The 22,794-nt window shown below is 40.9% G+C and overlaps 1 protein-coding gene across 1 annotated transcript; it reads left to right on the top strand.

The window, feature by feature from the left end:
- The first annotated feature begins 1,184 nt into the window (after positions 1-1,184).
- Positions 1,185-11,461, top strand: plekha3 (pleckstrin homology domain containing, family A (phosphoinositide binding specific) member 3). The gene is made up of 8 exons (XM_075480779.1): positions 1,185-1,488; positions 4,028-4,144; positions 5,175-5,324; positions 5,411-5,532; positions 6,285-6,389; positions 7,307-7,350; positions 8,698-8,792; positions 9,290-11,461. Exons 1-8 carry the CDS (start codon positions 1,434-1,436, stop codon positions 9,397-9,399), a joined length of 798 nt encoding a protein of 265 aa, XP_075336894.1. The 5' UTR covers positions 1,185-1,433; the 3' UTR covers positions 9,400-11,461.
- Positions 11,462-22,794: the final 11,333 nt, after the last annotated feature.

Raw genomic sequence — 22,794 nt, 5'->3', positions numbered from 1 at the left:
AGGCAATTTAAGAGATTAAAATATCAGCATTTATAGCACAGCTCTGCTGAAAAACATGCATGAACATATTTTATATTTCCTGCTTTTACTGAAACTTACACATATTTAAAAACATTATTTTTTTTAAAGAAATCATGCATGTTATAGGTAGATGGGGTCCTGTATTAAATCATGAGAATCTACAGAGTAACTACTCCTTTGGGATAAATAAAGTAAATTTGACACTCATATTGTGAAACATATTATGAAACAGTGCAAAGTAATGTACTTTAAACCCCTTTAAAAACCCTGTCGTTAAAGAAAAATTACTTCAGTTTTTTGGTGGTTTAACCGGACTGGTGGAAATATTTTCAGTTTCTTTTTTTTTTTATCAATCTTTGCAATTTTAATAATACTGAGTCTTTCCTTGCATCTTCTTTAGATTTTATAACATATTCTGGCACTTTTTTACGTTTGTTATGATGCATCACCGTGGCAACAGCCGTGGAAGCAGCTGATTGAGCTTTCCAAAGCTCGAGTAAAGCCTGGGATGAGACCCCGAATCCGGATAAGCTGAAGAGTCGTAGAAGAAGCTCTCCAGCCTGTGTGCAGTCTCTGTCTGCCCTGTAAAGTCTTAATAGAATAGAATAGAATAGAATAGAAAAATACTTTATTTATCCCCCAATGGGGGAAATTCAAATTCGTCAAGTAGCTCAACATTTTTTTAAATATTTACAATGATTGAATTAACAACAAACTTAAAGCTGAGTAGAGAGAGTCGTTCCTGAAACGAATGATATTGCCTTCTCGATATTCCTGCTGCATCTTGTCAGCAGTCAAGTCTCTTCCATTTTGTCCACAATTGATCTCACATTTCCCACGATGATCAAGAGAAGAACCGGTTTAAACTTCCTGTTCACCTTTTCTCCATTTTGTTCCTACTCTGCATCCTCGACATCTCCTAGCCCATGTAAACAACTTCACCGTTTCCATAGTAACGAGATGAATAGGTAATTGCAGCTGTCTCATAAATGTACTGGAGTTTGAAGTATATATATTTACTTAAAATTACAATGAAATGTAAATACGTGCCTTTAAACGGTTACCTGCATAAAACCAGTAACCGATGACACATTAGTGTCCAATTTTATCATTCGCTTTTTTTTTTTCTCCTTCACATATGGCGCCTATGGGTTTCCGTACAGAAGCTGATGTTTTGTTGACATTTTTTCTGTATCAGCTGACTGCCCGCTGTGGTTATGAACATCTCACTACAGACAAATTGCCGCTGAGACTCTTTATGTATGTTTGGACAAACAGTAGTTAATAGTGACCGTTATTTTCTAACGTGCTGTCACTCTCGAGAGAGTTCGTTAAGGTGACGGCGAACGTTCGCTAGCTAGCATCCTCGGTTAGCCCGTCAGCGAGAAGCTAACAGGTAGCTGCTTTAGCCAATGGTAGGAGACGCCATGGAGGGGATTCTGTACAAGTGGACTAATTACATGACAGGTAAGTCTAATGGTAGTTTTAGACAAACTGTCTCTGTGACTAACCAGTAACTTAAATTTGAGTTTTGGCTGCTAATGCCTGCTGTGTTGCCAGGTTATAAATTAGCCCGTAGTACTACAAGTTGTGAGGTTAGCCAAGAAGCTAGCAGACATAGATACGACATTCAGCAGCTGTATTTAGTGGTGGATTAACGTAATAAACTTATTAAAAGATTAATGTAGCCCTCTAGTATCCTCCCTGACCACAAAGGAGCGAGCATCGCTGTCTCGATAATAATGTCAAGATTAAACAGACACAGTTTCAAACACTTTAAACTTGATTTACCCACATGACCAGTCAAAAGTTTACTAAACCCATCCTTTTAAAAGTGATGTTGTGATATGTACTTTACATTTAATGCAAACCAGCATTTGCTCGAGCAGAAGTAAAGGTCCTCAAATCTTAGCAGAAGTATTAATACAGTTTTTAATATATTTCTTTACAATGAAAAGCTGTCTAATCAAAGTTATGTTCAAGTGAAACTACCCAAGCACTTTTGGAAGAAGGTGCCTAAACTATCAAAAGTAAAATAATTGCTTTGATATACACTGACTTCATGAACCTATGCATGAAATAGTATTTGCAGCAGTAGCTGGTAGATGGGGAGATACGTTTAAAGGTGCACTACAGTAGGATTGGGCACATTTTTCTGCCTTTTGGCTCCCCTACAGTTGTGGGATGTAACACCTTTGTCATTAAAACAAATCTCTGTGTGAACCCTGCTTATATACAGGCATAGACATTGTTGTCACGTGGAAGAGGCAACAAAGACGCAATCTGATGCCAACTCTGAAACTAAGGTAACTGTGACTGAAATAGTCATAAAAGCTGTGGTGCAGATATAATAGTTTACTAAAAATTGAGAAAATAGGAAGTGTTTACATCTCTGAATCTCTACAGCTCAGATTGTCGTGTTCTTATTTTCCATTATTGGCATCAAGAAGTGGTTGTAATACACAACTATGGAGCCACAGGGACCTGAGGGACATTTGACCTTAAAGATGGCAGCATTGCATGTCTATAAATAATAGTGGTAGAGAACAGAATATACTCGTTTATGACCTCAGTGACTCTCATTGTAACTATTTCAGCTGTGAATGAGGGGATTGTCATCTGAGAAGTTTGTGCAAGTCAACAAAATACCTCACAGATAAATTAATTAATGGAAAAAATAGCATTAGTCACAGTGGCAGAAAGAAGTACACGAGCACTTGAACAGTAAATAAGTAATATATAAAATTAGACCACATGCACATTTTACTTTAACAGACTGACCTCATCGAAAAGCCGCACTCCCTCCTCCCAGATGAAGAATCTAAAATGACTGAAACTTATTTTCAGAACAACTTATTGAGTCATTAACGTGTTCCGGTTCTAAATAAGATGTGGAAGCTGCAGCATTTTATGTTCCAGACACTAATAATCAGGAGTCCTTCGTCTGCAGATAAAAAATAACAGCATGAAATATTGTAAATGTTTTGGACTTGCTGTAGAAAAGCAGCTTTTAGTCTTATCCAGGTTCTACAAAGCACCTAAATTGTTCTTCGGCGTCTCACCTGCAGACACCTAAAGCAGCTCATTAAGTGACGTGTTTTAGTGCAAATATAGTTGTTGAGAGCAAGAGATCAGGACAGTGTCCAACGAGCAAGTTCAACGTGTCTTTTGGTTCTAGGGCTGCACGAACCAATTTTTAACCAGGATTTTGGGACTCTGAGCTTTTTCGTGTGAAAGAAAAAGCGTTGACACCGGCTTCATCTTTTGAATAAGAGGAATAAACTCTAATATTAAACAAATATTTGGAATCAAGAACAACTCTGTGAGGGAATAAGTTGAGCTCATCAGTCACAGCTTCAACACGAAAGGCACAAGTAGACCTGATGATAATTACAGTTTGGTTCCTCTGTTTATTCTGGTGTGTTAGTACGGCGTTGAAGAAAGCTTCAGCCTTGTTTTTTTCGGATTATAACGCCGCCACATTTCAGCGAAAAATAACAAATGCAGAAGCATTTCAAACCAGAAAATTCACAGACTCATAAGAACTTTAACTGGCTGATATTGTAAATGGTATTTGCAATGATGTGATGTTGACTGAAACACTTAATAAAAGCATAAATACAGACATGATTTGTTAGATTAAACCTTGTTTGAGCACATTATAACACGATTTACTGAGGTATTGATGTTTTTTCTAATCAGAGTCAGTCTGTTTCCATCACACATTACCATGATGAGGTTTCCCACAGTAAGAAGTTGACCACTTGACACTGAAAAACCTGTGATTTGACCACCTAAACACCTGCTGTGTAGTTCAGACCTCTGAAGGAGCTGTGTAGGTTTCTTTGTTGGGATGTTTCGTCCGTGATCCCAACAAAGTGTCAGCTTCTCTCATCCACTTGTAAATGCAGAGCAGAAGAAGGTGTCTTATCTCTTTAATATGAGAGCAGCTAGGTCAGCGTTGACTTTGTTTCTTTTTCTTTTGTTTTCTTTGTTTTGTGGTCAGGTTGGCAGCCTCGCTGGTTTGTCCTGGAGAACGGAGTCATCTCTTACTATGACAGCGAGGACGACGTCGGAAAAGGCAGCAAAGGATCCATCAAGATGTCTGTGTGTGACATTAAAGGTGGGGCCTCGCAGACCGAACATTCTCGCTACCTTAACCCTAATCCCTGATAGGGGACATTTTTGTCCACTTGGGGTGTACTTTCTCCTCTAATTTCACACTGTAGATAGTGATACTCATCATATTTGGTCCAGTTGTGCATTTTTGATTATTTTTTTCGAATTTCAAACACACATCATATACAATGCAATATTTCATTGTGTAGAAAAAAACTCCTTTATTTCTGAAAAATTATTATTAGCTGTATGCTGTATTCATTATAATGGATGTCTATGGGAGCCGTTTCTGTAATCTGCCATTGCAAAAAACTAAAAAGCTGTAAAAACTGATGTTGTAGCTCATCAATGACATATCCCAGACCAATTACTCCCCCATAGAGTATTTCATTTTGCATTGCATACATTGATAATACAGCAGTTTTTGTGTGTGTTTTCACAGAAATTGGTGTTTACACTGGTATCTAAAGGATACATTTTTTGAAAATAATTGAAAACTTTGTAGTTATGATCAGAACTGAAGTGGAGGAAAAGATTTATGAAAAAAATATTAACATATGATGTTTTTAGGTCGTTTTAAAAGGGGACAAAAATGTCCCTTTTCAGAAATTAAGGAGTTTTTTTTAAATCAGACATAGCAAAAAATTAAAAATCCCTAAAAATCAATGTTGTTGCTGATCATTGACTTATCCCAGACCATAATTATCCCCGCTCAACAATTCCACTTTGCATTCTATATATTGAAAATATAGCAGTTTTGTGTTGTTGTTTTTTACAGAAATTGGTGTTTACATCATATAAACCAATATTTAAAGGGTTAAATTTTTGAAAATAATTGAAAACTTGGCAGTTATGATCAGAACTGAAGTGGAATAAAAGATCTATGGAAAAAAAAAGCGGAAAAAAATATTAACATATGGTGTTTTTAGGTCATTTTAAAAGGGTCCCTTTCAGAAATTAAGTTGCGTTTTAAATCCGGTATGAGGGTTAATGTGAACACATCCATCACACGCTGCTCACACTTTGCGTTTCAGTTCATCCGACAGATTCGACGCGTCTGGAGTTGATCATCCCCGGCGAGCAGCATTTCTACGTGCGAGCTGTGAACGCTGCAGAGAGGCAGAGGTGGCTGGTGGCGTTGGGATCGTCCAAAGCCGGGACCCTGGACAGTCACAGAAACAGAGGTGCGACACACGTCTGAGTTGAGTCAGCAGGATGTTTGTTGAGAAGAACATGTGAGAAGTTTGGCCTCCATTTGTGTCTGTTAAAGGTCCAGACTGTCTGAAGACGAAGATGTCCGAACTGCGGCTGTACTGTGACCTCCTCGTCCAGCAGGTCCAAACGATCCAATCACAGCACACCGTAGAAACAGAGACCACGCCCACCTCTGAGGTAAGCCACGCAGGTTTCTTTTCATTGCTGGATTTTCTTCATTTGTGCAAAGTTAGACTCCAACACAGAAAGAAGATGTTAAGATCAATATATATTATGGAACTACCGCGATTTTTGTTGTTTTATATGTTTATTAAACATGTTCATGTTAGATTTTTATAAAGAATGTGGGCTTGAGGGGCCAACTCTTCGCTTTAGTTTGAGGCTATTTATCCAAATTATAGCGTTTTACATCTGCTGTGTGTTAAATGTTCAGATTTATTGGTTGAAAATAGTATTTATATATATTTATTAATGCACAGCTGGAAGTTATCAGTTGATTGATGTCACTAAACCCTACTCAGGACAGTCCAGTGATTGGATAATTGATTCAGAAGTTGTTACTCGGACAGCTTTGAGCTGTTCCTCAAGTGAAATGGGCCTCGTTAAGATGGAAAAACTAAACAAATCCATCAGAGTGGTAGTGGAAAGATGAGGAGCGGTCAAATCAGCAGTGTGATACATTCTGAGGTAAAAAAGGTAAAGAAGTGGTCGAGTCGCTAAATTAATCAGAACTTATTGAATTAAAGTCAAAGGCAAAAAAAGACCAACGAACAGCTGAAAACAGCTGGAGCAGGAGTCTGACAAAGGCTCACGAAACACATTCTTTGGTGATGTTCATGTGTCCAGACCCCATTAAAAATAGTATTTCAGGTTCTATTAATTTGTCTGTGGAGTCTGTATCTCTCTTGTGATAATTAATCTCTCTCCAGGCCTCGCTGCTCAGCGCCACCTGTGCAACTTTCATCCGGACTCTGGAGGAGTGTATGAGCCTGGCCAACCAGAGTCTGACCCCCGACCTCCGGCCTCCTGAAAGGGTAACACTGTGACCGTCTCATCAGACGTCATGTGGTCTGAACTTAACATTAGAAAATGAGTTACATGCTCAGTGTCCCAGATGTGACTGCAGAGCATTTCAGTACGGAAGCCCAAAGCGGACGTGGTACGTATAAACTTTTTTTTTATGGTTTTCTCGAGATAACGAGATAATTATGTCGTTATCTCGAGAAAACAATGATGGTTTTCTCGAGATAATGAGTTAATATAGCAATGGTTTTCGAGGCCACTTTTTCTCCCCAGTCCGCCCCTGTTTATATGTGTTTTATGTGTTTTGTTTGTTTGTCTTGTAGAGATAACTTTCATATCAGCCCGCGTCCTTTAAGGAGACGGCCGGCTCGACTGCAGCTCAACAGGCGTTTACACCCGGGTGATCCTGCTGATGTAGTCGACTTCATCAGTGACCAGCTGAGGGGACCGGGCCGTCTCCATGGTTACCGAATGATGCACGAGAGGTGCCGTTATCGTTTTCTCGAGATAACGAGATAAATAACTCGTTATCTCGAGAAAACGAAATGCTTGTCACACCAGCGGGATTTGCTTTGTGCATTTTCACAAACGCTCCACATTCCATGTTTGATTCATAGGCTACTTTATTCAGTTTTCAATGAAAGGGGGGTAAAAAATGGGTAAAAACCTTTGCCAGAAATACATATAAACACATATAAACAGGGGCGGACTGGGGAGAAAAAGTGACCTCGAAAACCATTGGTAAATGAACTCGTTATCTCGAGAAAAAACCACCAGAAAAAAGTTTATATGTACCACGTCCGCTCTGGGCTTCCGTATTTCAGAGCTGTGGCACAAATGTTTTATTGAAAAGGTTTGATGGAAGGAACCCTTTCAGGACGGTGCTGAACACTAAATATATCTCCCCTTATGTCGTCCATCTGCACAGATAAAGAGGTCCATCAGTCACCCTGGAACGTACAGCTTTGACAGGTGAGTATTTTTTAAACCTGGCTCAGTTAAGCTTCACATTGTCAGTTAAAGCTGACCTGCTGTCTGCCTCTGAGGATGATGTCCATCCTGCCTCTGGGAGGCAGCGCTGCTGCCCCCTGCTGGCTGACTTTAAAGACGTTTTCACATCTTTAAACACTTTGTTACTCATACGAACAGAGAATTCGTCACAGTGAGACTCCCGCAGCCCTGCACCACAGCTCAGCGAGTTCATGCCGAGTGTGACTTTAATCTGCTTTAGTAGAGCAGCTGATTAAAGACTGAAATGTGCCTTTTTCAGCATTTTTCATTGGATGACGACATGATTTCACGGCGATAAAGAAGTCCCGCGTCAGCTTTATTTTAGAATTGGTTCACACAACACGGAGAAGTGTGTTCAGGACAGGGAAGATCGTCAGCTTGTCTTTTTTTTAATTATTATTGTGAGTTGAGAGAACTGTAAGCCGCTGTGGAGGCACCGTTTGTCCCATTTATCACCGATAACTTCATCCCTGAAAGAGGAGGAAGAACGGGAGAAATCAGAATCATTCATAAAAATGTAAATTTGCACGTATGAAGGCATGTTACAGGTTACCGGCTGTTCTTCAGATATTGAAAAGAGACTCGTATACATTAGATTACTATTGGAGCTCTAATATCCTGCGTGGACCACCATCTGTTATTATTTACACCGGTATTCATTCATCCATTCATCCTTTTTCTCCCACTTATCCGAGCTCTGGGTACAGTGGCGTCTCACTAAGCTGGGTGTTCCCGTCATTATCCTCCACGGGAACCCTTCCAGTTCCTCCAGGAGGCCTCCTCATGGCTGAACTAACCCCCAACTGGCTCTCCTCCAAGCCCTCCATCCTGTTGTGGAGGCTGAGCCCAGCCGCTCTTCACAGGAAGCTTATTTCGGTTGTTTGAATTCTCGTTCTTTCAGTCACTTCCCAGACTTCTTGCCTCCTGTTGGCATCTGTGTACATCTGTTGGTCAAAGCTCTGCCTCCCTGCTACCTCTGTAGTCTGGTTTTAACAGCTGCATTCCTTTGATGACGCTCAGGAGCAGATCTCTACCGGCCCAATCCACAGTTTTCTGTAGGAGAACCCGACACGGTTTCATGATTCTTGAATCAAAGCTCAACATCTGGTCCATAAGTGTCACAAACGGCCTCAATAGAGTCCACCGCAAACTGAATATGTGTTCATCATCATCCAGAAGATGCAGACAAAGGTCTCCATGGTTACAAATAGAAAGCATGGATATGTAATGTTTTTCCTGTGTGTTTTTAACCGATGAAAAAGCTGAATTGAACTTCTCTAACAGGCGTTTTTTTCTCCCCCCATTCAGGTCAGGTGTACTGAAGGAGTATGTGAATGGAGGTCAAAGGTCAGCCCAGCGCCGACACCGGACGAGCTCGGACAGCTCCGTGTACGACACCGAACGTAAGTCAAACCGTCATCTCTGAAGGATCATTAGCTGCGATGGGTGGGAGAACAGCTGACTGATTCTGAGGAGAAAAAACACAATTCACAGTGGAAACAGTGTCTAAAGTCAATGTTTCGCATGATAAAAGAATGATTTTTTTGCAGCTTTAAACTAAGTTGTGGGCTGAGGGGAGGGTGTAGAAGAGTATAGAGTCCCGGAAGGCAGGTTTTCCCAGCAGAACATCGCGTTGCATCAAATGTAAATGTACTTTTTTTATACAGCTCTTTACAGACAATCATTATGGTGTACCAAATTGCTTTACAGCAGGTAATAAATAAAGAGAAGAATAAGTAAAAACAATAAAAGAACAGTGAAAGCAATAAAATACAACAAAACGAATAAGATAAGTGTCATCATGCTACTGGGTATTAAAAGCAATCCTAGATAAGTAAATAATAACTACTAAATAAATAAATAATAATCAAGATGAGAGATGTTTCTTGGTGTGTTCCAGGTTTGCTGCCCAGCCTCCACAGCGACTCGTCCTCCATCCCTGAGGAGCGAGCCGGCAGCGAGAGCCCAAAGACCACACCCACAGACACGGACACCGACCTGTCCATGTGAAAACCCCACTCCCACCCAAACCCAACAGAACATCAGCTGATTGTCTTTAAGGGTTTCTGTTGCACACTGGAGACACGTTAAGTTAAGGATGATTCTCCTCTCTAAGGCGCCGGATTACAGGATGGACACATCATCAGCTTCACTCTGATGGTAGGAAGCCACCATCCTGCTCCAGCTGATTGTATGAGGCAGCTGGTGCGAACGGGACGACTATGAACAGGCGCTTTGTGGACAGATCGGATGCCAAGCTGCTTTAAAAGGACCCAAGAATGTTCTCAAGTTTCACACAGCCTGAGGTTTTGCCCAGTGCCACTTTGGCAAAGAGGTTTTTACACAAACTCTGAACTTTCATCTATTCCTCATTAACTTGCCAAACCTCCCGTTTCTTCTTCTTCTTCTTCTTCTTCTTCTTTGTTACCTGCTAAAAGCAGAAGCGAAACTGTCACCTCCCTTCTTTGGGACTCTGTGTGTCCTCGCGTTGAGCAGACGTGGGAGAACATATGTTGTAAACGCAGTATTCTTTGTAGATCTTTTTAACCACTAACTCAACAGAACCAAGTAGACCTGCCTTATTGCACGATCCAAAATCTTCAAAATCCAAAGCACCTTGGAGGGCGAAGGGAGGAAAGGTTTAGCAGCCTGGCAGAACAGATCAGGTGCAGGGAGCCGCTGCTGTAGGTAGGAATGTTTCTGCCTTGTAATGTTAGTATTTTGAGCATTTCCTGCCTCTTAGTGGTAAATTCCAGCCAAGCCTGGCCTAAGACCATCTTTAAACTAAGCAGGGTTCTTCAGAAAGGCACATTTTTCTCTACTACGTTTTGCCGCCATCCATATTAAGACTTTTCGTTGTAACGTGTGATGTGTGAAGCTGAGCTCCGGATACATGTTGACGTGCGACTGATTTCCTCTCTTATTGGTCAGGAAGCAGATGGAACTCAAACACAATGGGTCTGATTACGTATTTATTCTCAAACTGGTATTTTTCGTGTTTTAAATGATCATGATAAATGAGTTTATTCTGATATCGGTGAAGAACTTTTGATGACTGAAGCCCTGAGTTCTGCTGGCTGTGGCGTCCTGACATGTTACAGAAGAGTCTCCGTGTATCCTGAGACTTAAAACTCCGACTTTAGGCTCATTTTTGCTCCTTTGTACACCCCTCGGATGATAAACCTGCCTCAGTTTTTAGAAAACGTGGGTCAGAGGATTGTCTGCGTTGAACAAAATATACATTTATTTATCTATTCCCAGCTGTTCCATCTTCAGCTTCTCTGCATGTGTCTGAACAGAGAAGCTAAGACACTCAGCTGGACCCCCTCAGTACTTCCGTAGAGTTTTTCTTTAAATGTTTAAGCACTGAAGTTGGATTTATCGTGGCAAAGATGACGTGTTACAGTGAGATAACAGTGATGATGATTGTCAGTGTTGTTTTGGTTCCTCTGTGTTTTGTTGGAACACCTGTTTCTCCAGTGGCTTCTTCTTCTTCTTCTGTTGCCAACCTGTGATTTCATTATTATTTGCAAAAGCATGATAGTTCTATATTTTTCTATAGTGTATCTTTATATGAGCGTCTATAGTTCTAATGCCAGTCATTTCCATTCATGTGTGTTTCCAACAGTAAGTGGATGTTACAGTTGAAGGAACATGTGTTGTAAACTTCCTCTCCAAATGAATTAACTGAAGGAAGAGTTCAGCCATTTTTGAGGAAAATTGTGACAATTTAATTGCTGGTATTTCGTCAAACATTCAAATACTTAATTATAACTGCTGACTCGACAGCAGTTGAGTATTAAAATTTGACACGATACATGTGTACATATTCTTGGCAGATAAAAAAAATATGAAAGAACATATATGGCACTTTTAGAGGTGCTGGAAGCCTTATTTAGTTACTTTGAGACTATTTTCTTCAGACTGGGTCAGTCTTCTCTCCTGGTTGTCTGAATGAGTTCAGACTCCAAAATGTGAAACCCAAATGGCTCCAATTTGTACTGAAAGGTTAGAAAGAGGAAAAATATATTAATCTAAAGAATTTCTTGTGATTTTTTTTTTTTTTTTCTTTTTCAACAATGGCCTCTTTATTGTAGCCAAATAACAAGATTTCATGCCTTAAATATGGCTGCACAAAATGATGTTTGTTTGTATCACATTTAATTTTCATTGTACTAATAAAGTATTTGAAATTTTGTTGAATTTAAAGGTATGAATGTATGGATGTTTTGTACATCAATTTATATGTATTTACATGCATATATGCATACATATATATATATATAAATACCATCCATCCATCATCTTCCGCTTCTCCGGGGATCGGGTCGCGGGGGCAGCAGCTTGAGCAGAGAAACCCAGACGTCCCTGTCCCCGGCCACTTCCTCCAGCTCTTCTGGGGGGACCCCGAGGCGTTCCCAGGCCAGCCGAGAGACATAGTATCTCCAACGTGTCCTGGGTCTTCCCCGGGGCCTCCTCCCAGTGGGACGGGCCCGGAACACCTCACCGGGGAGGCGTCCAGGAGGCATCCTAACCAGATGCCCGTGTAGTGTTATGTTACATTATGTTATGTGTGTATGTTTGTTAATATTTATGTTTATTTATTTGGCAGACGCTTTTATCCAAAGCGACTTACAGGTAGGCAGGTATGGTAAGGGGGTCTTGCCTAAGGACCGCAACTGGAGATAATACCTTTCATGCAGGGGATTTGAACCCAGGTCACCTGCATGAAAGGTGGCAATCTTACCTTTACACTATCCTGGTATCCCTGTGTGCATGGATGTATGTGTGTATGTATGTGTGTGCGTGGATGGATGTATGTGTGTATGTTTGTATGTGCATGTATGTATGTGTGTGCGTGGATGGATGTATGTATGTATGTTTGTATGTGCATGTATGTATGTGTGTATGTATGTGTGTGCATGGATGTATGCATGTGTGTGCGTGGATGTATGTATGTGTGTGCGTGCATGTATGTATGTGTGTATGTATGTGTGTGCGTGCATGTATGTATGTGTGTGCGTGCATGTATGCATGTGTGTATGTATGTGTGTGCGTGCATGTATGTATGTGTGTATGTATGTGTGTGCGTGCATGTATGTATGTGTGTATGTATGTGTGTGCGTGCATGTATGTATGTGTGTATGTATGTGTGTGCGTGCATGTATGTATGTGTGTATGTATGTGTGTGCGTGCATGTATGCATGTGTGTATGTATGTGTGTGCGTGCATGTATGTATGTGTGTGCGTGCATGTATGCATGTGTGTATGTATGTGTGTGCGTGCATGTATGTATGTGTGTGCGTGGATGTATGCATGTGTGTATGTATGTGTGTGCGTGCATGTATGCATGTGTGTATGTATATGTGTGCGTGGATGTATGCATGTGTGTATGTATGTATGTGCGTGCGTGGATGTATGCATGTGCGTATGTATGTGCGTGCGTGGATGTATGCATGTGCGTATGTATGTGCGTGCGTGGATGTATGCATGTGCGTATGTATGTGCGTGCGTGTGTGTATGTATGTGCGTATGTATGTGTGTGCGTGCATGTATGTATGTATGTTTGTATGTATGTGTGTCAAATGTATGACAAAAACATGCATACAAACGTGTGAAAAAAAACAGGCATACAAATGTATGTGTGTGCGTGGACACATACATACACGCATGCATACACACATACATACACGCACGCATGCATACACACATACATACATGCATATATAAATATACATTTTTACATATATATATACACACACACAGACATACATGCACATATATCCTTTTTTAATACATAAACACACACACATATATATATGCCATGTTGGAATCTTATATAAATACATTTCTGCATATATATATATATGTATATATATATACACACGAGCGAAATACCCATCAGACACACAAAACTGCACCGTACAAAAGTATGATCACCGTGCATATATATATTTACATACACACATGCATATATATTGTATATATTTTTTTCAGACATAAATACATATACATGTATGTATTTATGTTTATATAAACATACATATTCACATATATACACTATATGTATGTATACATATACACACACACATACATTCTCATATATACACACACACACACACACTCTTTGATGAACTTCCCCTCAGAGAAAGACTTACTGTGATGTCATTGGATCATAAAAAAAGGTGGTCTTGGCTGTGTCTCAGATGTGTAGTTTGGTAAAATGAGGCCTTGCTGCGTTTCCAGCTCAGCAAGCAAAGCTTCAGATGTCTGTGCCTGCTCTTCATTGATTAGCTTTTTGTATTTCCCCATGTGTTTAGTGTCATAATGGCGATTGAAATTGTACCTCACAAATCACCTCACTCCTGACACTTGTCCACCCCGTATCATATCAAGCTAACGTTAGCTAACTACCGACCAGGCTAACAGGATAATATTAGCTGGTCAGAATGGATCTTCAAATGACGAACAAAGTTCGAAGTTATGCTAGATGCTTAACACTCAAGTCATTCAAGTCATCGTGTCTCAAGTCAAGTCAAGTGCCGAGTCGAGTCTCAAGTCTTTTATTTTATGTCAAGTCAAGTCACAAGTCATCAAAACAGCAACTCGAGTCGACTTGAGTCCAAGTCACAGTGACTCGAGTCCCCATCTCTGGAGGTGTGTGTAAAATCATTTATCAGCCATTTATCTTTCTTTAATGTTCAAAAATTACTCGGGTGGTCCAGAAAGAGAAAGAGCTATGAACTTATTTCCTTATATTGTGTTATGTCGTTACAACAAAGCAGCTGGAACGCGCTACTCCCAAGTCTCACGTCATGCCTTACGCTGAGGAGGCCGGCGATTACGAGCAGAAACCACAGGTGCTTGTTCCCCGCAGACAATGTAGCAGTCTTCTCCGGCTCACCTTCACACAGCAGAGATGGACGGTTTCCAACTGTGTGGAGAAAACAACAAGAGGCTCTTTGTGCGATGTGAGCGCTGTTTGTTCCACCTACAGCAGCCACTAAGTCTCCCCAGATGTCTGCACTGTGACAAAGTGTTTCCACTACAAGCGCCAACGCACGGTGATATCATGGTGGAATAAGCTGCAGGTTCTTGGGTTTTGGACAGAGAAAGCAATTCAACCAGCATCTCTCTCCATTTCCCAGTATCTGTACTCCGTTAGCTTTTATTCTTCAGTACAAAACAACTTCTGTTTTCACACGTGGAGGTAGAAATATTGGAGAAAATAAATAAAAACACTGTTAACTTCATTTTAAAGGCATGTGTTGTAGTATCTAATTATTTTAGCAGCCAAATTAAATCACAGTAAAAAGTTTAAGATATATCAGCACTATATAAGATGACAACAAATGTGTGAATTTAACAATAAAACGGGTTTTATAGTGAGTGAAACACAGCCCTACTTATAAAGAGACCACATAACAAAGAATCAAACATACCCCCTCTTTCTTAAAGCATCCAAAACCTTTGGGTCCAGATTTCCACTTCAATATCTATACAGCTAAATACTTTAATGATCCACTTCCATCGTTATTTCATTTACAAATATACATATTACTGTGGTCACCACTATGATTGAATGCATTGTGCATCGTTTCTGTCAAAAATATCGTCCTTGTCTCCTTGTTTCAAGCTGTTTTGTGTGAGCTAGAATTGGCCTGTGTGGCAAACGACTGGCTTTTCCGGTTTTCCTCATGAATATCCGCAACGTGACAATAATGCTGCGTGTACACCAAGAGCCGGAAATCGTTATTTCTCTATGGAGGGTGAGCTACCTGGACTACCAGAGCAGATTCTCCAGTGGCGAAGAGAACTGAGCGACCAGAGCGGATTCAAGCGATTAAACTCAAGCTAACTTTATGGTAATGAGCTATGACGCGTTTCGGCGAAAACCAATGGCAATCCACAGATTGTAGGGGTCCGACTACCGCGGAGTTCGCAGAAACAGACGTGTAAACTTTGGTTCCTATCCAAACAATATTCGTTTAATCCTGAGACTGTTGCAATTGCTGTGTCGAGTGCTTCAATACAATAGTGTAGTAACCCCACGCATACCTTTCTCACTGCAATTAAGTTTTATTTCGGATTTATTTCGGATTTTATTTCGAATTTAGTTTATTTTTCACAGCTGCCTCTGCTATTCCTGCTCTTCTCAGGTGTACCTAATGTAGTTTTACATCATTTGTAACGTGATGTATATCTTGTATAACAAATTGTAAATAACAACATCATGTTATTCGTGTCCCTGCCCTCTCTTTCCTCATGTTTTTTTCCGCGGGGGTGCTGCACAGCCGCGGGGGCCTTTAAGAATTGAACATTCTAAATGTGACGTCACGAGCTACCAAAGCTAGTACCAAAGCAAATTCTCAAGCGAAGCTTCTCCAGCTACCAGGTAGCGGAGGTCGCTCTTGGTGTACACGCAGCATTAGGCACCTCTGATTGGTTTCTAAAAAAAAAAAACGTCACGGGGCACACCCCCTAGACCCCAGCTGAGCTGTGCCACTGCCAGCCCGCAGCGTGCTATGTTTGAACTGTGCCCGGAGTTTCTTGCTGCACTGCAACGATTGGCAATCATTGCTGTGAATTTGTGAAAGTTGGCGGATAAAATCATGTCTTCATGTCTTCATGTATTCGCACCGCCTTACTCGCGCGAGTATTTCCACGGGTGTAAATTGAATTTACTCGCCTTATTTGCGCGAGTAAAAAACGAGCGAATAGCTCAGGGGGCTATCCATTTCATTCTCTCATCAACCATGGCCGATATAAGTACCATCGCGTCCTTGTACCTGCTGTGGCAGTCCGAGATTCGTCGGAAACGCACACGCCGTCGTGTCTGGGTCAGTGACATCATCCGGTGGTGCATTCAGCTCGGAGAATTTCACCGCCTTCTCCAGGAGTTGCGTCTGGATGACGGCCGCTTCCAGCGGTGTTTCAGGCTCACCAGGACCCAGTTTGATGACCTGCTCGGGAGGATCGGTGCCGCGATCTCTCGGCAGGACACCTACAGGCGCTCCGCAGCTGAAATGGAGCTACGGTGCCGTGATCACCTGAAATCTTATTTAGCCAGGGACCATGTGCAAAGTACATTAATTACAAAGTAAAGAGATGACCTGCACCAGATTGTAGTTTAGAAGCTGATTTCCATCTGCAGTCGCATCTGCATGTCACAGACACGACTCCATTTCAGCTGCGGAGCGCCTGTCCATCAGATTAGCTGTGGCCATGCCATACAAGGCTATGGGCGAGGCTTACGACCGAGTGACGAATCAAAGTTTCGCCTTCTCTCACGCGCTCATTTGTCTGTGTCTCTAAGTGGGTTGACCCTTCAATGACCAGTGCAGCCCAAGTAGATCGAATTACCCATATGACTTGTTGTGACCTACCACATTTTAAAATGAGTGACACAAAAGTGGTTTCCAGCGAAAGTTGGCCTTTAACATATGACTCCTGAGAGGCTCATAATTCTGTAAAACATGTAAATAGTTTGGAAATTCTGGGAAGTTTAGCTGTTAGCTTCCAGTATGAGATCACCTCCTTTCTACCTCTTTCTGGAAACTGAGGCGTTTATCAACCGTGAGGGACCTAAAATCTTAGTGTTTACAGTCCGAGTTTATTATTTAAATACTTTAAACTGACTGGACTGCTTCAAGGCCAATACAATAAAGACAGGAGTAAAACATGTGGACATAATGTTGCACGGAGCCGTGTGAGCTGGGCTTTGGAACAGAAATTAGACTTAAATACTAATTGAAGAGTGAAAACAAATCACCCGTGTTTCTCACCTCAGCTGCTTTCACTCACTAATCATCAGTATTTAGTCTCCAGGTTGGTGCATGTTCTCGGTCAGATCCTTCTGTGAACCAGGGCTGTGTTCGAAACCGCATACTTCTCCTACTTCTCATACTAACTTTTTGAGTTAGTATGCGTTTGAGTTTGAGTAAGCGAGAAGTTCCCGGATGCATACTAGATTCTCCAAAATGTTGGGTATGCATCATGAGGTTACTACTCATAGTCAAACTACCCAAGATGCAACGTAACGTGACGTCGCCGATCGTCATTTCCTGTCAAAACGGCAGTTTCAAGCTAGCTACAACGAGGGTAGGTTCACTTCCTGTTTTCAAAACAAAAGCACCAATTGTATCGTAATGGCTTTCCCTATGATAAAAGGCAACGGGTATTTTATTTTGTGAAAATAACCAGAAGTGCGTTGCTCACTGCGGCTGCTTTAGTAGCTCCGAATTCGTGGGAACAAAATTGTAAATAGCCGGTATTTTGTCAGATTTTCAACATGTTGGGGATCTAAACGACTACTTTCTCGCCTGAAAATGTTTCAAATGTTGCTAAAGTCTACAAAGCTTAGAGCTTAAGTGAAATCAGCTTCAGGCCGGCTGATTTCGGCTTGGACAGGAGCGAAATGCATTGTGGGTAAACGCTCTGCATACTGTCTGATCGATTAGTATGCAGTATGCGGTTTCGAACACAGCCCAGGTGTGGCGTGATGATGATGACGACGTCCTAAGAAGAGTCCCACTCTTCAGAATTAGAAGTGACACTATAAAATGTCTTTTATTTCCTTATAAGCATTACAGCATCAGTTATAGTAAAGTTTCCTTAAATCACACCATGGATTGAATGTGGTTAGCAGTAAGGTGCAGTATGTGATTTGTAGTGAAGGGGCCAAAAACACGAAAGAACACAACGATGTCCTGTTTTGTTGTGTCAACTATTCAATGAACACTTACCACCATCACCAGACTCCTGCAGTGCAGACAGAAGTAGCTCATCCACATGTGGACTCGGGGTTAGATTCTTCCAGCAATCTGCGATGACTCTTGGTTTGAAGAATGTTGGAATTTACCAGACACCTCCTCACCAAAGATCATCGTGAAGTCTTAGTCGATCTGGGCAAGAGATCCAGGACAGTAGAGGCAGCATCCGGGTCTTGAACCAGCTTTTGCCTTTGATGGAATGTTGCCTTCATCTGATTTTTGACAAGGGTCGTATCACTTGAGTGTTTCATCACCGATATGGCTTCCCTGCCTTCATCACCAGTCAGCTGCTTCTCATCTGAACGGATGCGGCGTGGAGTCCTGGGGAAAGTGGACCTGGATTTCTTGCCGTCTTGAGCAGAGTTCCACTGAATAGTTTTCAACCTCCACGCTCGGTAGCTGGAACCACTCTGGTGATCATAGAAATGTTCCTGTTGAAAAAGAAAAGCACGTTGACTCACATCAACTGAGGAAAAACTCCAGGAAAAAACCCCTTAACAGGGAAAAAAAAAAAAGTGGAGAAACTTCAGGGTGAGCAACAGAGGAGAGATCCCTCACCCAGGACTGGCAATAGGTGTTAAATACAGACAAAAACAGTTTACGACACATAATGTATGGGGATGCATTAGTAAACAGAAACAGAAAATTAAAATAATATTTTTTCCAAAAATGAGAACTAAATAAAAACTACAATAATAATACAAAAACTAAAGTGAATGTCAGATAAAAATCAGCTTAATTTTAGTTAGAGATGTTAAAGTTGCAGGAAGAAAAGGCCTCAGCTCAATATGGTACAAACGAGTGAATGGAAACATGATGTGGACTGATGGGAACATTATGGGATGCAACTAAAAGGGAAAAGGGTCATCTTCAGAGGTCTCACAGAGACCAAATAAAAACTAGTCAATTCCTCAAAATAAAAATAAAAACTAAACTAAACCGATACAAAAAAGCAAACTGAATTGCTAAATAAAAACAAATAAAAAATGTAAAACTATCAAAACCTTGATGTGCACATGGGTGTGGGTGAAGACCAGAGGTGGGTAGTAACGAGTTACATTTACTTGAGTAAGTTTTTGAAAAAATTCTAGGAGTAGTTTTAAATCACTATACTTTTTACTTTTACTTGAGTAGATTTGTGCAGCAGAAACTGTCCTCTTACTCCGCTACATTAGGCTACAATGAGCTGGTTACTTTTCTTCTTACCTCTTTGGTATTCTACGCCTCATTATTTTTATCCCCCCGCGTACGCCTCATTTTAATGTTTTATTCTGACAGAGAGAGAGACTTCCGCCAAAGGCTCTACCACCTGACTGTGTTTCACCAATCAAACGCAGCCGTGCAGTCTGGTCACGTGACCATACTCAATCTCAGCGGCGGGACGGGTTAGCTTTACAGTTTACAGTCGTAGCAAACAAACAAAGAAACAGATGAAAAATGTCAGAATCAACGGTGGGAAATTGAACAGACGAGGCCTCATACTGAAAGCATGTTTACCTTACAAAGAGTGAGAAACAGCAGCTACATTATCTGTCTTCTGTGTCAACCAAAACAAACGCACATTTCAGCAGAAACTCAACATCTAACTTGAGGAAACATGTAGCGGTAAGTTTCCTAAATTCATTTTTTTTCTCCCCCATGGATAGGTGAATGTTTGTTTTTTAGGTTACATATGGGTTACATATGTTTTAAACATTTCCTAAGTCTCTTTTATTTTTTATTGAAGTACTTGAATTTACCTTGATTATTTTAATTTAAGCTATTTTGTAATTAATTCGGTGAAGACATAATCAGTAGCGACTTTTGGAGGTAAAAAAACCCCCAAAAAACCCGGCATTTTTGTTTTGGGGTGTCACGGCCTAAAAGGGTTGAGAACCACTGTACTAGATGGCAGCCATCTTGAATTTCGCGGTCACAACAAAGTTGTAATATCAAAATGATGTCAGATTTGGAATCCTCATGGTTGACTTGTATGAAAAAATGCCTTCTACATGATTCTAGGTCATTCAGATCAAAAGTTATTTTTTAGAGATGGCGCCGAGCGCCATTTTGAATTTGGCTCTCTAGCAAAAAATGCCGGGATTTTTGGGATGGACATGGGGGCTAAATCTTTTCTAAAGGGTCCATAGAGGTCAAATCAATCATCAAAACATTGTTGCCAGAGGATGGTCACAGAACCTCACATTATGACCCGACTACAGGGGGAGTTCATTTTGATCAATTCTGAGTAAAAAATAATAGTAACCCCTGTTAATTTACACCAATACTAAAAAAAATAACACTGACACATTTGCTGTGTAGTGTAGGACTGTCTAAGGGCTCAATGCTGGGGCCACTGCCATTCATCACATATATTCATTATACACTCACCGGCCACTTTATCAGGTACACCTGCATAGGCGGCGTGAGCCCGACATTTGGCAAGGCACCAAAATCGACGTTTTTTTTTTTTTAAACCAAAAATGGCGTAAAAATAAGTTATTTAGCATAATTAATAATAACAACATAAGGCTTCTGTTTCAGGACATGACGGTAACGGTGTGGAATTCATTTCCAAGACTCAACAAGTGTCCTGACTGTTTTTTTCTGTAACTTGACTGGTTCCTTACAGCCACTGTTGCACTGAAAATGTCTGCAGGGGAAACGGAACACAGCATCTGCTCCTTTGCTGTATTCTAGAAAACTGTACCTTTTAAAGAAGTCGGAGGAAAAGGAACAAAACTGTTTCCCGCATTTTGTTTTGGGATATCTCCCAAAGCCAGCGCTGGCCCCTCCCGGCTCATCGGTCCTCAGAGGCGGGGCACAAGTTGCAGCTTCCCCGGGGACCGGAGAAGTGCATGCCTGCCGAGAAATGCATCCTCATTCGCGGGAGCGTTTCAGGTGTGGACTATTACATTTATCCAATAAAGTTACAGTGATAATATTATTAAGCTGACAATGGTGTTTCATTCGTTCAACTTTTTTTTTCTCATTTTTTCATGTGGATTACATGTACACTTATGATAATCCGACAATTGCACATTTTAGCATCTCTTTCCCCTATTATTATATATCCATCCATCCATTTTCTATACCGCTGAATCCGTCGGTCGGGTTGCGGGGGGGGGGCTGGAGCCTATCCCAGCGGTCAATGGGCGAGAGGCAGGGTACACCCTGGACAGGATTATTATATTATTGTGCAAATATTCCAAAGTAAGGGCCGTGACTAACACTTTCACAGTAAGCCCGAAAGACGGCTGGAAACATTTTCTATGAATATCAATCTTTACTCAGTAGAACCCAGATGAAATAATCTAAAAAAAATTAACCTAAAGCTAGGAAATTTGATTATTTAAATTTTAAAGACAATTTTGAACCTATTGAAATTTGCATCTGTTAATTCAACCAAGTAAACACTCTCTTCTAAGCAGGGGACAATCAGGGGATGCATTTTTCGGCACAACACCTGACATTTCCTTTAGCTCAACTGCAGTGTTGAACGAATAATAACAGAATCAAGAGCAAGCACCTGGATGAACCTGGATGTTGCCCTTCCTTTACCTGACATGTGTGCGTCTTGTGATTAAGACGCACACATGTCCATAAATGTGACCACGGATCTTCCTCTGAATACGACCTTAAACGGGTTGGAGGTCTTATATAGGTTCATATCGGAACAATGCTGCGCCTGTAAAAGTACACACTGTACAACTTTTGAGCCTGTATCGTGATGCTTGGGATCATATTTCCCATCTGATCAGGGATGTCTGCACTTTCCTCCTGGACCTGTTGCCTCTACGACCCGACCTCAGATAACTGGAAGAAAATGGATGGATGGGTGGAAACTAATCAACTATCCTGCAGTTTGTTGTAGGACACAGTTTCTGATCAGCACAACTTTCTGAGAGAACCTGGTTCCTGACTTCAGTGACCTATCAGCCACCATCCAGTCTGGTATAATAGGTCCATCACAACTTGTATCTGGTGCTCTTTGGTCATGTTTACATCCCTTTTACCTGAGAGCAAACACCTTTTTAAAAGCCACCTTCAGGTGAGCGGTTTTACATTCTCTGCTATCTATAATTAGACTTCTTTCTAATCTGGGAAAGAAGTTGCATGAAGGAAGCTTCCTGCTGATGGTCTTCCCCCCCCTCACATGGTCTCCTGTGTCATAAAATCAATGCCATACTTGTAACCGTTAAGGATCTTGCAAAACAGACCTCAGGAGTCATTGATGAGAGGCTACACTGGAAAAAATGCCCCTCCAAAAACAAGTAAAATAAACAGAAAATACAAGACGTTTTTGCTTGAAATAAGCAAAAAAAAATCTGCCAATGGAGCTAGTGAAAATAAGATGTGATATTTAGGACTTTTGAGATAAAAGTGATCTTGAAATTAGCTTAAAAACTTCTTCAAATGTAAAAAAAAGCTTGTTTCATATGATATGTGACTCAAAACAATTAGTTTTCAAGACTTTTTTAATTTAACAAGATATTCCAGATGTATTGTCTTCAAACAAGTCCCTATATCTGGCTGAAATGGTACTTGTTAGGCAGTTGTGTCTTATATTAAGTACAATGAGATATTTTGACTAGAAATGAGACAAATATACTTGGTAAGACTTTGACTTTTTTCCAGTGTAAATGTGGCTCCT

The sequence above is a fragment of the Odontesthes bonariensis genome, chromosome 2 (assembly GCF_027942865.1).
Source record: "Odontesthes bonariensis isolate fOdoBon6 chromosome 2, fOdoBon6.hap1, whole genome shotgun sequence".
Lineage (NCBI taxonomy): Eukaryota > Metazoa > Chordata > Actinopteri > Atheriniformes > Atherinopsidae > Odontesthes > Odontesthes bonariensis.
The sequence above is the reverse complement of the archived record's forward strand: the minus strand, read 5'-3'. Positions and strand labels throughout refer to the sequence as shown.

Excerpts from the sequence above, each read along its gene's own strand:
- plekha3 (XM_075480779.1), top strand. The coding sequence starts at position 1,434 with ATGGTAGGAGACGCCATGGAGGGGATTCTGTACAAGTGGACTAATTAC. Across the intron at positions 5,325-5,410 it reads GGACAGTCACAGAAACAGAG|GTCCAGACTGTCTGAAGACG; the intron begins GTGCGACACACG and ends TGTCTGTTAAAG. Across the intron at positions 6,390-7,306 it reads ACCTCCGGCCTCCTGAAAGG|ATAAAGAGGTCCATCAGTCA; the intron begins GTAACACTGTGA and ends CCATCTGCACAG.